General features: G+C 41.9%; 1 protein-coding gene across 1 annotated transcript in view; it reads right to left on the bottom strand.

Moving 5' to 3' along the window:
- Positions 1 to 374: 374 nt before the first annotated feature.
- KIF20B (kinesin family member 20B) overlaps positions 375 to 13,222 on the bottom strand; it is a 70,677-nt gene continuing 57,829 nt past the window's right edge. Inside the window, 6 exon segments of the mRNA XM_087702389.1 lie at positions 375 to 484; positions 487 to 516; positions 2,829 to 2,976; positions 5,055 to 5,144; positions 7,372 to 7,572; positions 9,195 to 9,275. Of these exon segments, the coding sequence (XP_087558515.1) occupies positions 375 to 484; positions 487 to 516; positions 2,829 to 2,976; positions 5,055 to 5,144; positions 7,372 to 7,572; positions 9,195 to 9,275 (660 nt within the window).

Raw genomic sequence — 13,222 nt, forward strand, 5'->3', positions numbered from 1 at the left:
ACAGAGAGTCAGCATATTGCCCCCAACAATCTGGGTCCTCATTTTACCCACCTCGGAAGGATGGAAGGCTGAGGTCAACCCTGAGCCGGTGAGATTTGAACCGCTGACCTGCTGATCTAGCAGTAGCCTGCAGTGCTGCATTTAACCACTGCGCCACCTTGGCTCTAAGTAAACCGCTTAGAGAGGGCTGCAAGCACTATGAAGCGGTATATAAGTCTAACTGCTACTGCTATTGCGGAGTATTGAATAACTGATATATAAATACATCTTATTGAAGCCAAAATAATGACAGCTTTGAAGGCAAGACAGAAGTGGGAAATTGTGATTTTGCTGTACACTCTGAATTGCTCAAAATGCTTTGTGGGAATCACTTACTACAGGCCAGAAAATTCAACCGGAGTAGAAATATTGGTTGAGTGCAGCTTCCGCTTAGCTTTTTTTGGTTTTTCATCATTTTTCTTAACAGTCTCTTCATCAGTGGATTGGGAGATTTCATTGTTGCCATCAACTTCTTTGCTGGAAAGGGAACAGTAGGAAACATTTGTTTTTTTAAAATTCAACACAGTCCAATTCTATCTTATTTGCTCTATTTGTATCTAGAGCGGGGTTTTTTCGAATTGCATTCTGTGAAAGTCTAGCATTGCATAAAGAAGTACAGGCAGTTCTCTGATTTAGACCATCGGCCAATCAAAAAGTTTAAAGACTAATCTTTCTCAATTAAAATCCTTCCTTCCTTCTTCTGGAAGTCATCCTTAAAAGTCATGATTCATACAACTGAAATTAAGGAGCCGAGGTGGCGCAGTGGTTAGGGTGCAGTACTGCAGGCCACTTCAGCTGACTGTTAGTTGCAGTTCGGCGGTTCAAATCTCACCGGCTCAAAGGTTGACTCAGCCTTCCATCTTCCGAGGTGGTGAAATGAGGACCCAGACTGTGGGGGCGATATACTGACTCTGTAAACCGCTTAGAGAGGGCTGAAAGCCCTATGAAGCGGTATATAAGTCTAACTGCTATTGCTATTTTCTGCCTTCCTTATGCGTATCTTTATAAATAATTGTATGTACACTCCATTATCTACATGCAGTCCAGCACATTTTCTTTAATATGCTGTTTATTCTCTGACTTGATTCTCTGACTCATTTTATCCTGTAGGAAGTTAGCACTCACCTCTCTCCTAGAAAAATGAGATACCGTATATACTCGAGTATAGGCCGACCCGAATATAAGCCGAGGCACCTAATTTTACCACAAAAAACTGGAAAAGTTATTGACTCGAGTATAAGCCTAGGGTGGGAAATGCAGCAGCTACCGGTAAATTTCAAAAATAAAAATAGATACCAATAATGTTTTTGAATATTTATTTCAAAGAAAAACAGTAAACTAGCGGTGTATTCAATGAAATACTTCACTCACCTCATGATGCTGATGTCCCGCTGTGATGATGATGTCCCGTGCAGCCGCGGGAGCGATGTCCCGCCTCCTATGACACACGGCACAGTGATTCCTATCATTGGATCACTGTACCAGAGGAGGTGGGACATCGCTATGTGGCTGCTTGCCATAACAAGGAGGAGGTGGGACATAGTTGCAGAGCGGCAGGAGGGGGAGGAAGGGGAATCGTAAGACAGCCCTGCATTACATTAGAACGTGAGGAGGGGGGATGGTGCGGTGCGCGCTGCGCGGCAAACTGACACAGAGGGAGGGGAAACTCACAGGGGCACTGGGCCATTCACGAGTGTCACCCAGCGGCATGGCCCCGCCCCTTTTTCTCCTCCATTTCGGGCAAATTTTTCACTGACTCGAGTATAAGCCGAGGCGGCTTTTTTCAGCCCAAAAAGTGGGCTGAAAAACTAGGCTTATACTCGAGTATATACAGTACTTTAGGAAATATTAAAAGGACAGAATATTTCCCCTAAAAGAGGCAGAAACTCATCCCCCACCACCTTTGTTAATGGGCCATTAAGGCCTGCGCCAGTCAATTAGCAATAGCAATAGTTAGACTTATCTACCGCTTCATAGGGCTTTCAGCCCTCTCTAAGCGGTTTACAGAGTCAGCATATTGCCCCCAACAACAATCCGGGTCCTCATTTCACCCACCTCGGAAGGATGGAAGGCTGAGTCAACCTTGAGCCGGTGAGATTTGAACCGCCGAACTGCAGAACTGCAGTCAGCTGAAGTAGCCTGCAGTGCTGCATTTAACCACTGCGCCACCTCGGCTCATGTCCAAGTGAGAATTTGAAATCGGTTCTTCCTTGTTTTCAGTTCAACAGTTTATCACGCCATGTTTTTAAGATTTTACAGAACCTTTCTAAGAGGTAGGCAAGGATTCTGGATTTAAAATTGTTCGAGCTCAAAGACAGACCCTTCTCTCCAAGAATCTCAAACCTTCCGGAAGAGCCTTAAAGTCAAATTGACACTGTTTTGAATTCAAAATAGGGCTGGCTCTTAGACTTCCAGAATTGTCAAGGCAGAATTGGAAGGTTTCCAGTAATTTGGGAACAGCTGATCCAAACTCAAAAGAGAACATGTTGAACTTGAAATACTTTACAGGCTTCTAGAGGCAATCACTCCAAGAAAGGGAAGCACTCCAGTTAAAGACCTGTCTGAATGAGGTGAGGCTGAAACTAATTAAATTAGTCCCTCCAACGAAGTATTACAAGCAATTAAAAAAAAAACACCCCCAAGAGCACAAGCGATGCCCAAAAATGGATTTCTTCAGCTGCGTCGTTTAAACATCAACCATCTCTTTTTAAAATATGCAGCCTTCCAGAGGGAACAACAGAAATAACAGAAATAATAATGCAATAAGCTTCTTTTGTTTTGCTGATTACCTTTTGTCTGTATGATTGCAGGGGAATTCTGCAAGAGATTGCCAAATTTGTATAGTGTTCCACCTGGGGATGCTGTGGATTGTATATTTGATGCGTGTTTATTTCTTAAGGAATAATTATTCCTGAGAACGACGTCAGGAGGAGAGGTCTGAAGCAATAGAAAACATTAAAACATATTTGAAACATTTTATTCAGGGACTAAAGACGTTTGCTAAATTATATTGTCCTTTGTAAAAAGTATACTGGTGTCAGTTTATTACCATGTTTTGAACATTAGTACTTGAGAGACCACCTGCTGCCAATTACCTCCACTAGACCGATTAGATCCCACAGATTAGGCCTCCTCCGAATCCCATCCGCCGGCCAGTGCCGACTGGCGACCACTCAGAGGAGAGCCTTCTCTGTGGCTGCTCCGACCCTCTGGAACGAACTCCCCGTGGAGATTCGAACCCTCACCACCCTCCAGGCCTTCCGCAAAGCCCTTAAAACCTGGCTGTTCCAACAGGCCTGGGGCTAAAGAGCTGTTGCCCCCGTTTCGAATGGTATGACTGTTGTGTGTTTTTTAAATTATGTATTGTTATGTTTCGTTTTTTTTTTTGTCTGTACCCCCCCTTCCCTGATTTGTTAGCCGCCCTGAGTCCCTTTCGGGGGAAAAGAGCGGCATATAAATATAATAAAATCACTAAAATCACTAAATTAGATATTGAACTTCGTTCTCACACATATTTCCAATATCTTATACATCTCTACTCAAAAGAATTGGAGTTCATTTATGTAGTCCTTGTCTTATTCCTTAGTAGCTCTACGTTGCCTAGATGGTTTCCAGCTGCTGCTGCTGCTATCTCTGCTTTCCCCAATCTGAGCACGTCTCCAGATTAGTGGCGGGTTCCTGTTGTGGCCCGGAAGGAGCCGTTGGAGCTGCCGGCAGTCTCCGACAGCCTTGGATCAGAGGGAGTGTTCAGGAAAACACTTGTGAGTTGTTTCGGGATGCACGCCGTCGAAGGACTACCCGGCGGCAAGAACAACTGCGTAATCACAGGAGATGATTGCGCTCGGTTGATGCTTATTAAGATCCTCTCCTGATTATAAAAGAGACTGTTTGGGCCACGCCCCTTTTGCAGGAATCAACGTTCATGATTCAGAGAAACCAACTTGGAGAAGTGGTTTCCTGTGAGAGCTTGTTTGCATTGCCTAGTTTTGGAGTAATTGCTGCCAGTGTGCTTATCTCTTTGTTTATGTGGCTTGCAGCCAACGAGAGTCTTGACTGATTAAAAGAAACATTCTCATTTACGTTGGTTTCGGCTTTCGTTCCTAGACGGAGGAGGGGGGTCAGAACAGGTTCCGCCCAGTATGGCTATACCGCTAATAGCCAGGAGCAGCCGACAGTGTACCGGTACAGTGGCTTGTTTCGCCCGCCTGCCCGCCGGCCTTCCATACCTATTTTTAAAGCAATCGGCCAATTGCACACGCGTACAGTGTGCGGCGCCTGCACCAGCTCTGACAAGCAGGTGTTTCAGGGGAGGTGGATTGCGCTGCGCGTGCACAAACAGAATGCGTGGCCCCGTGACCAGCGTACCGATAGCAATGGGGAGAGGAACCCACCACTGCTCCAGATGTCTGGGTTTCATGACCCAGAATTCTCAGCTTTGCTGGTCAGGGAATTCCCAAAAAGTCCAGACAACTGAAGGTCATAAAAGTTGAAGTAGGCTGACCGTTCAAGTAGGCTAAAGGCTTATATCATGAAGTGTTCTGTCCCCCCTTCTCGGCTCGATAACAGACGACAGGCAGACAAACTTAAAAGGAACTCTCTTTATCAGTTCTCAGCTCGGACTGGCTGCGAGCCCAAAAATAAACAGAAATTGGTATTTGGTATTTATTCGATTTGTAGGCCACCGTATTCCCCGAAAATTCTCACACCAAATTGAATAAAGTCAGGAGCCAAGAAAAAAGTCTCCTATTAGGCCGAAAGACTGAGATTAAACTGGGAGCCAGGAAGTGAGGCAGAGGGGAGTGGCCTCAATTTAACCTCAGTCTCAAGGCAAATGGGGTCTGGGAATATCCCCTCAATGACTCCTCCCACGGGATCACCGAGGAGACCATGTGGTTGACATAATTGCTCAAATCGGAAACGTATGCAATCTAATAATTATTATATCATCAAAATAAAGGTTTTCCCGTGACAAAGTACTGCCACAGCATTATATTAAAAGTTATTAACTCGCATACCTTTTTTCCTTGTCTCCTTAATGAATCAGACCACACATTCGTATTAGCTGTTAATTTTACATTCTTTTCGTTTTCATTTTTCAAGGGGTCCTTAGAAAGAGAAAAAGTGTATTTAGTAATGAGTTACAGTCACGATATTGGATTGTTAAATTCTTTTTAGAGGGAAATGGGACAGCTTTAACCAAGACTTCCAATCTTTTCACACACTGGACACACACAGACATTAAAAGAAATAACATTTTTTAAAAGCCAAACTCTCACGAGCTCTCATGGGATGGCATTTACATCTCATTATATATTTGCCACGGTTCATCTTAAATTCAAATTAAATCCAAGGCAATTTTCCAATAATCATGAATTATTCCATTAGGGACAAAGCAATCTGTGATTTTCTAGATGTTATAACCTCAAGGAATTTCAGCAAAGGAAGAGAAATACTGTCAAATTCATTTTGGCTGCATTTATAATTCTGTCCTGTTCTGTATTAATTCCATATTGTTTAATCTGTGAACATGAAAAAAACCACACAAAATTAAGTTAAACTGTTTTGCCATTTTTATCCACCTTTGTCTATTATTCTTTTTGCAAAAAAGAAAAGTTTTGCTTTGTATTAAATTGTTTTTTGCTTTATATTAAATTGAACAGAGTTTCAATTTTAGAATGAAGGACTCAGGATCAGTCAAAGGTCTCTGGGAGAATCTTCAGAAATTTCTCCCTGAACACCATATGGATTCTGAGTGCTGAGATTTTTCACTAAGTATATCAGAGTGGCAGGATTTTAATCTAATATATACAGGCCCTTCTTAAGCAAAGATGAATACTTGCAATCCGTGCACAAGCATTAGTTTGTGCTTCAGACTGAATTTAGAGATGGGCACAATACTGTATTGCTCATTACATTCCTCATGAATTAAAAAAAGTCTAAATAGGTGGGATGGATAGTACAAATAAACACATTATTGGTATCAATTTCCACTTATGCATTTAAGCAAATGCTATAAATTGGCATCAAATGACATGACTTGCCGTATTTTTTGGAGTATAAGACCCACCGGAGTATAAGATGCACCAAGGTTTTGAAGAGGCAAATTAAAAAAAAGTAGGTAGGTAGATAGAGGGATAGAGAGGGAGAGAAAGAGAGAGAAATATAGTAGGTAGGTAGGAAGAGAGAGAGTAGGTAGGTAGGTAGGTAGGTAGGTAGGCAGGCAAAGGGAAACAGAGAGAGAAAGGGATAGAGAGAGAAATTTTTGCAAGGTTTACAGAGTGCAAAAAATGTTTTCCCCCTTTTGGAAAGCTCTTTAACTGATTGATGAGAATTTGATTGAGTGCTGTACCAGCAGAAACAAAGTCTTAGGTGCTGCAGATTGTCCGCGATTTCCTTCTCCAGCACATGGATAAATACACCTAAAAACATCTACCTATCTACCTACTCTTTCCCTCTCTACCTATGTATATATTTCTCTCTCCCTCTATCTACCTACTTACCCTCTGTCTCTCCCTATTTATCTATTGTATTTCTTTCTTTCTCTCTCTCTCTCTCCTTACTCTCTCCCTAACTACCTACTGTATTTCTCTGTCCCGCCCCTCTCTCTACCTACGTACCTATCTACTCTCTCTCTCTCCCTACCTACCTATTTTCTTTCTCTCTCTATCCCTCTACCTACCAACCTACCTACTCTCTCCCTACCTATCTATTGCATTTCTCTATTTCTCTCTCTATCCCTCTACCTACCAACCTATCTACTCTCTCTCCCTCCCTTCCTATCTTATTTCTCTCTCTCTCTCTGTATCCCTCTACCTACCAAACCTACTCTCTCTCTACCTATCTACTGTATTTCTCTCTCTCTATCTCTGTATTTCTCTCTCTATCCCCTACCTACCTACCTACCTACCTACCTACTGTATTTCTCTATCTCTCTCTAGTTCTCTCTCTCTATCTCTTTATCTACCTACCTACCTACCCTCTCTCTCCCCCTACCCACCTACTGTATTTCTCTCTCTTTCTCTCCCTCTCTATCTACCTACCTACTTTTTAAAAAATTTGCCCCTTCAAAACCTTGGTGCGTCTTATACTCCGGTGGGTCTTATACTCTGAAAAATACGGTATATCCTTTGGTGATTTAACAATCAACTTTTTAGATTTGTTTCGAAGTACTATTTCCAGAAGTGTATAATTTTTCTTATACTCTGAAAAATACGGTATATCCTTTGGTGATTTAACAATCAACTTTTTAGATTTCTTTCAGAAGTACTATTCCCAGAAGTGTATAAGAAACATTCTAAGAATATTTGCTTTCTTCCAAAAAATGGTAGGTACCTCATCCATAGTGCAGCTCTTCCTTTTTCTTGTCTTGGGCACCTTAAGAGTCACAGTGGAAGGGATCCCTTGATGCTTTATTTCCATCTTATTGGGCTGCAAAGGTGAAAACTGAATTTCCATTTCAGATTTCGGAAAGCGGCTAATTCTTTCACTCTCAGAAGACACTTCATAAGAATCTAAGACAGCATCTGGTTGGTCCTACAAGCACAATAACATGACATAAAATAGAAAGCAGAGGGGGAAAAAACTATTTGCTTTGCCCTTAAAATGAGGAGGAGAACAAACAATTTTGGTGAAAATAAGGTGAGCAACTGAACAGAAATCTCTTTTGAAAAGTGACTCTTTTGCACACACTGTCATTATTCAAATCTTCGCAGTAGGTCTTATACTGTAATGTCAAAAAATTGTCCTATCAAAGGAGAATTCAATGAAGTACAGTTTTACTGGAGGAGAGAACCTCTAGTAAGAGGTTAAGAGCCAAGGTGGCGCAGTGGTTAAATGCAGCACTGCAGGCTACTTCAGCTGACTGCAGTTCTGCAGTTCGGCTGTTCAAATCTCACTGGCTCAGGGTTGACTCAGCCTTCCATCCTTCTGAGGTGGGTAAAATGAGGACCCGGATTGTTGTTGGGGGCAATATGCTGACTCTGTAAAACCGCTTAGAGAGGGCTGAAAGCCCTATGAAGCGGTATATAAGTCTAACTGCTATTGCTATTGCTATAGAGAACACTGAAAAGCAGCATAGAAGTGCATCAATAAAGCTAAAGGGATTTACTCCCAGAAGGCCAGTTTTATCTGAAAATACCTTCATGGTATTGGATCTGGGTACTTGAGAGACCGCCTGCTGCCAATTACCTCCCACAGACCCATTAGATCTCACAGGGTTGGCCTCTTCCGGGTGCCATCTACCAGCCAATGCCACCTGGCTACTACCCGGGGGAGGGCCTTCTCTGTGGCAGCTCCGGCCCTCTGGAATGAACTCCCCGCAGGGATTCGGACCCTCACCTCTCTCCAGGCCTTCCGGAAAGCCGTCAAAACCTGGCTTTGCCGGCAGGCCTGGAGGTGATGAGTTCCCTCCCCTCTCGACATGTATGGCTGTGCGACTGTTGTCTACTTTTATCATGTGTATTTTGTCTTTTTATGTTCCCCCTTTTTCCCCCCCCCTTGAATTGTTCGCCGCCCTGAGTCCTCCCGGAGAAGGGCGGCATACAAGTAATAAAATACAAATACAACTAATTATCTTTCAGTGCAGCAAAATCCGATACCGAGAAGCAGCATGCTTTGGGCCTCAATTCTATATCTAGGATTAAATGTCATTGAGCAAAATACAATCTTTCTGGATGGGCCCTTTTTTAAAATATATATATATATTGGAATCATTATTTGACTCCTGCTAAATGTGTGGCGCAGTGGTTAAATGCAGCACTGCAGGCTACTGCTAGATCAGCAGTTCAGCGGTTCAAATCTCACTGGCTCAGGGTTGACTCAGCCTTCCATCCTTCTGAGGTGGGTAAAATGAGGACCCAGATTGTTGGGGGCAATATGCTGACTCTCTGTAAACCGCTTAGAGAGGCCTGAAAGGCCTATGAAGCGGTATATAAGTCTACTGCTATTGCTATTGCTATTGAACTAGTCTCTGCAGTTTTCTTGGCAAGATATTTGGAAATGGAAATGCTATTTCCTCTTCCCTAGGGCTGAGACGGAATGACTGCCAAGGTTAACCAGATGGGTTCCCCCCCCCCCCTAAAGCAGAACAAACTCACAATCTCCAAGTTTCTAGCCGGATGCCCTAACCACACACCAAACAAGGTGGGGGGGCTTACCTGAATATTACCTTCTGAAGATACCTTGTTAGACTTCTGCTGTAATGAGCCATTTGACAAGTCAGTTTGTTTATCTTTAAGCTGTGGAAGAAAGAATTTGATGGGACTTTAAGATCTGCATTGTTCAGAAATACACACGATTTTGCTGCCACCAGTGGTATAAGAGGACAAGATGGGGAACCTGATTTCTACCACACTGGGTGACCACATGCTGAAATATCTTCCTAATAGAATACCACTCCATTGCAACTTTATTGAGCCGAGATGGCGCAGTGGTTAAATGCAGCACTGCAGGCTACTTCAGCTGACTGCAGTTCTGCAATTCGGCTGTTCAAATCTCACCGGCTCAGGGTTGACTCAGCCTTCCATCCTTCCGAGGTGGGTAAAATGAGGACCCGGATTGTTGTTGGGGGCGATATGCTGAGAGAGATGTAGGTAGGTAGGTAGAGATACATAGATAGATCATAGATTGATAGATCGATAGATTGATCAATAGATAGGTGATAGATAGATAGATGATAGATGATAGATGATAGATAGATAGATAGATAGATAGATAGATAGATAGATAGATAGATAGATAGATAGATAGATAGATAGATAGGTTGACTCAGCCTTCCATCCTTCCGAGGTGGGTGAAATGAGGACCCAGACTGTGGGGGCGATATGCTGACTCTGTTAACCGCTTAGAGAGGGCTGAAAGCCCCATGAAGCGGTATATAAGTCTAACTGCTATTGCTAGATAGATGATAGGTAGAAAAAGAGAGAGAGATGTAGGTAGGTAGGTAGAGATACATAGATAGATCATAGATTGATAGATCGATAGATTGATCAATAGATAGGTGATAGATAGATAGATAGATAGATAGATAGATAGATAGATAGATAGATAGATAGATAGATAGGTTGACTCAGCCTTCCATCCTTCTGAGGTGGGTGAAATGAGGACCCAGACTGTGGGGGCAATATGCTGACTCTGTAAACCGCTTAGAGAGGGCTGAAAGCCCCATGAAGCGGTATATAAGTCTAACTGCTATTGCTAGATAGATGATAGGTAGAAAAAGAGAGAGAGATGTAGGTAGGTAGGTAGAGATACATAGATAGATCATAGATTGATAGATCGATAGATTGATCAATAGATAGGTGATAGATAGATAGATAGATAGATAGATAGATAGATAGATAGATAGATAGATAGATAGATAGATAGATAGGTTGACTCAGCCTTCCATCCTTCTGAGGTGGGTGAAATGAGGACCCAGACTGTGGGGGCAATATGCTGACTCTGTAAACCGCTTAGAGAGGGCTGAAAGCCCCATGAAGCGGTATATAAGTCTAACTGCTATTGCTATTGCTATTATCTCCTGCTCCAAGTACCTTGTTTTTTCAATCATGATAATGCATTGTAAAATTATGGTCTGTCTGCTTGAGAAAATGGCACCTGAATGTGTCAGGCTACCTGGAACGAAACACATTTTTTTTTAAAAAAAGTTTTATGGTAACTTGGAAGTTTGCTGTAGATAATCAGATAAAGCAACCCCTTTCTTCTAATACCTCCAAAATTGTCTCCATAAGCAACCGGTAACAGATGATTGCTAAACTACACATGACTTCTAGTATTGTGCCAGCCACATTCAGCAAAATATAGGTCATTTGGGGGTAATATTATTTTTTGTCTTGGGTGGGATAATGATTGGGAGACTTCTGGGAGACAACACCCCCATTTCTACTCTTATTCTTCCCCAGCAACCCAAAAATTGCAGGGCTAACATTTGGCCACTGTGATGCTCAAATGTGGCAACACAATTCTGAGCCGCTGGAAGAGATAAAACAATGTGAGCAGTTTGCCTCCAAAACTTTGTTTTCTCCTCTCCACAAATATCCCACTAAAGGAAAAATAAAAAAAATAAATCCAGCTATACCCCTTTAAGAGCCGAGGTGGCGCAGTGGTTAAATGCAGCACTGCAGGCTACTTCAGCTGACTGCAGTTCTGCAGTTCGGCGGTTCAAATCTCACCGGCTCAGGGTTGACTCAGCCTTCCATCCTTCCGAGATGGGTAAAATGAGGACCCGGCTTGTTGTTGGGGGCGATATGCTGACTCTGTAAACCGCTTAGAGAGGGCTGAAAGCCCTATGAAGCGGTATATAAGTCTAACTGCTATTGCTATTGCTTTAATGACATTAAATGTGACTTCCCCAGTTGATTGCAGGAGTAAATTGAGACCCTCAAAGCAATTTTTTTTTAAATGGTGGGCATTGTTTTTCTCCCTCACACAAACATTTTTTTTAATTGAATTTTTTTTTAAAAAAAAAGGCTTTTACAAATATTTACCTCCTGAACCCAACCCCCCCCCCAGCTTCCCCCCCCCCCCGACTTCCCAGAACAAATAGAGGGTATAAATCTTTAACAAAGATGTTCTAAAATAAACTTTAAAAAAGTTAGTATCATCTTTCATTTGAGCTTTAACTCCTCTTTGCTAGGCTAACTCTAAACAGATTATATCATTCCTTGCTTCTTCAGTCATAAACTATCTGGAATTTCTTAGTCCCGTATTTATTTTGAATACAGTCAATCCATCTTCTCCACTCCAGTTTATATTTCTCATTTGAGTGGTCCTTGAGATATGCTGATATTTTAGCCATCTCTGCTAAGTTTGTAACTTTTAATGTCCATTCTTGAATTGTAGGCAAATCTTCCTTCTTCCAGTATTGCGCCACTAACAGTCTTGCTGCCGTTATTAAGTACAAAATCAAGTTAGTCTCTATAACAGTACAATCAGTAGTTATACCTAACAGGAATAACTGAGGGGTAAACTTTATCCTTTTTAAAAGAACCTTTTGCATAATCCACCATATTTTTATCCAGAATGCTTTAACCTTTTTACAAGTCCACCATATATGGCAATATGTAGCATCACACATTTTTTTAACAACAATAACCTACCATTAATAGCCTTTAATTCAGGAATTTAACCAATTTAGGAGAGTACAAAGAAGAACAATTGCTAAAGATCCTAATAGAAAGAAGTGTTGTGCTGATTTAATCCTTTCTAATCATTCTCTTCCAAACTAAGCATAGTTGAAAGTTAACCAGACTAGAGTTTTGTTCAATTTAGAGAAACTGCTCCAATATTAGATTTTTAAGTGAGTAGGCTCTGGCATGCTTAGCTAAATTTTAACTAATAATTCATGCTGGATCAGAGTACAAGCAGTACACGATCAATATTTCATATTGTATATATGGGAAGGTTCAATCGTCAACAAAGATTTGTTTTGCCCATTTTCAGAAATAAGCCAGTTTCTGGAAGACAGGAAAAAAAATATCTTGATATTTGCAACCATTAAATTGCCTCCTGATTTGCCTTCCTGCCAATAAGTTCTCTTTTAAATTTATTTATAATAACTCTTCTCTTTTTTTGGAAAGGCTTTATGAAACAAAAAGAAAAAAATATGCTGGATGAGGAAACTAGACCAGAGGTGGGTTCCTTCCAGTTCGCACCAGTTCGGTAGAACCGGTTCGTCAAATCGACCGAACCGGTTAGAAGAGGTTCCACCAGTGGACCCGGAAAGCAGGCCACACCTACAGAAGAGGTTCCAAAAATTTTTTGAAACCCACCACTGACACACACACACAGACACAGACAGAGAGAGAAAGAGAAAGAAAGGAAGAAATGAATAAAGAAAGAAAGAAAAAAGAAAGAAAAAGAGAGAGATGAAAGAAAGAGAGAGATGAAAGAAACAAAAAAAGAAAAAAGGGACAGAGAGACAAAAGGAAGGAAAGAGAGAGAGAGAGAGAGAGAGAGAGAGAGAGAGAGAGAGAGAGAGAGAGAGAGAGAGAGAGAGAGAGAGAGAACACGTGGCCGGCAAGCCACTCCCACTAGGTCACATGGCCGGCAAGCCACTCCCACAAAGGAGGCCACACCCACAGAGTAGATTCCAAAGAAGTTTGAAACCCACCACTGTTTGGAACCCACCACTCACACACACACACACACACACACACACACACAAAGACAGACAGACAGACAG

Source organism: Thamnophis sirtalis, unplaced genomic scaffold (assembly GCF_051295495.1).
Source record: "Thamnophis sirtalis isolate CommonGarterSnake01/CBP01778 unplaced genomic scaffold, rThaSir2_p1.2 scaffold_15, whole genome shotgun sequence".
NCBI lineage: Eukaryota > Metazoa > Chordata > Lepidosauria > Squamata > Natricidae > Thamnophis > Thamnophis sirtalis.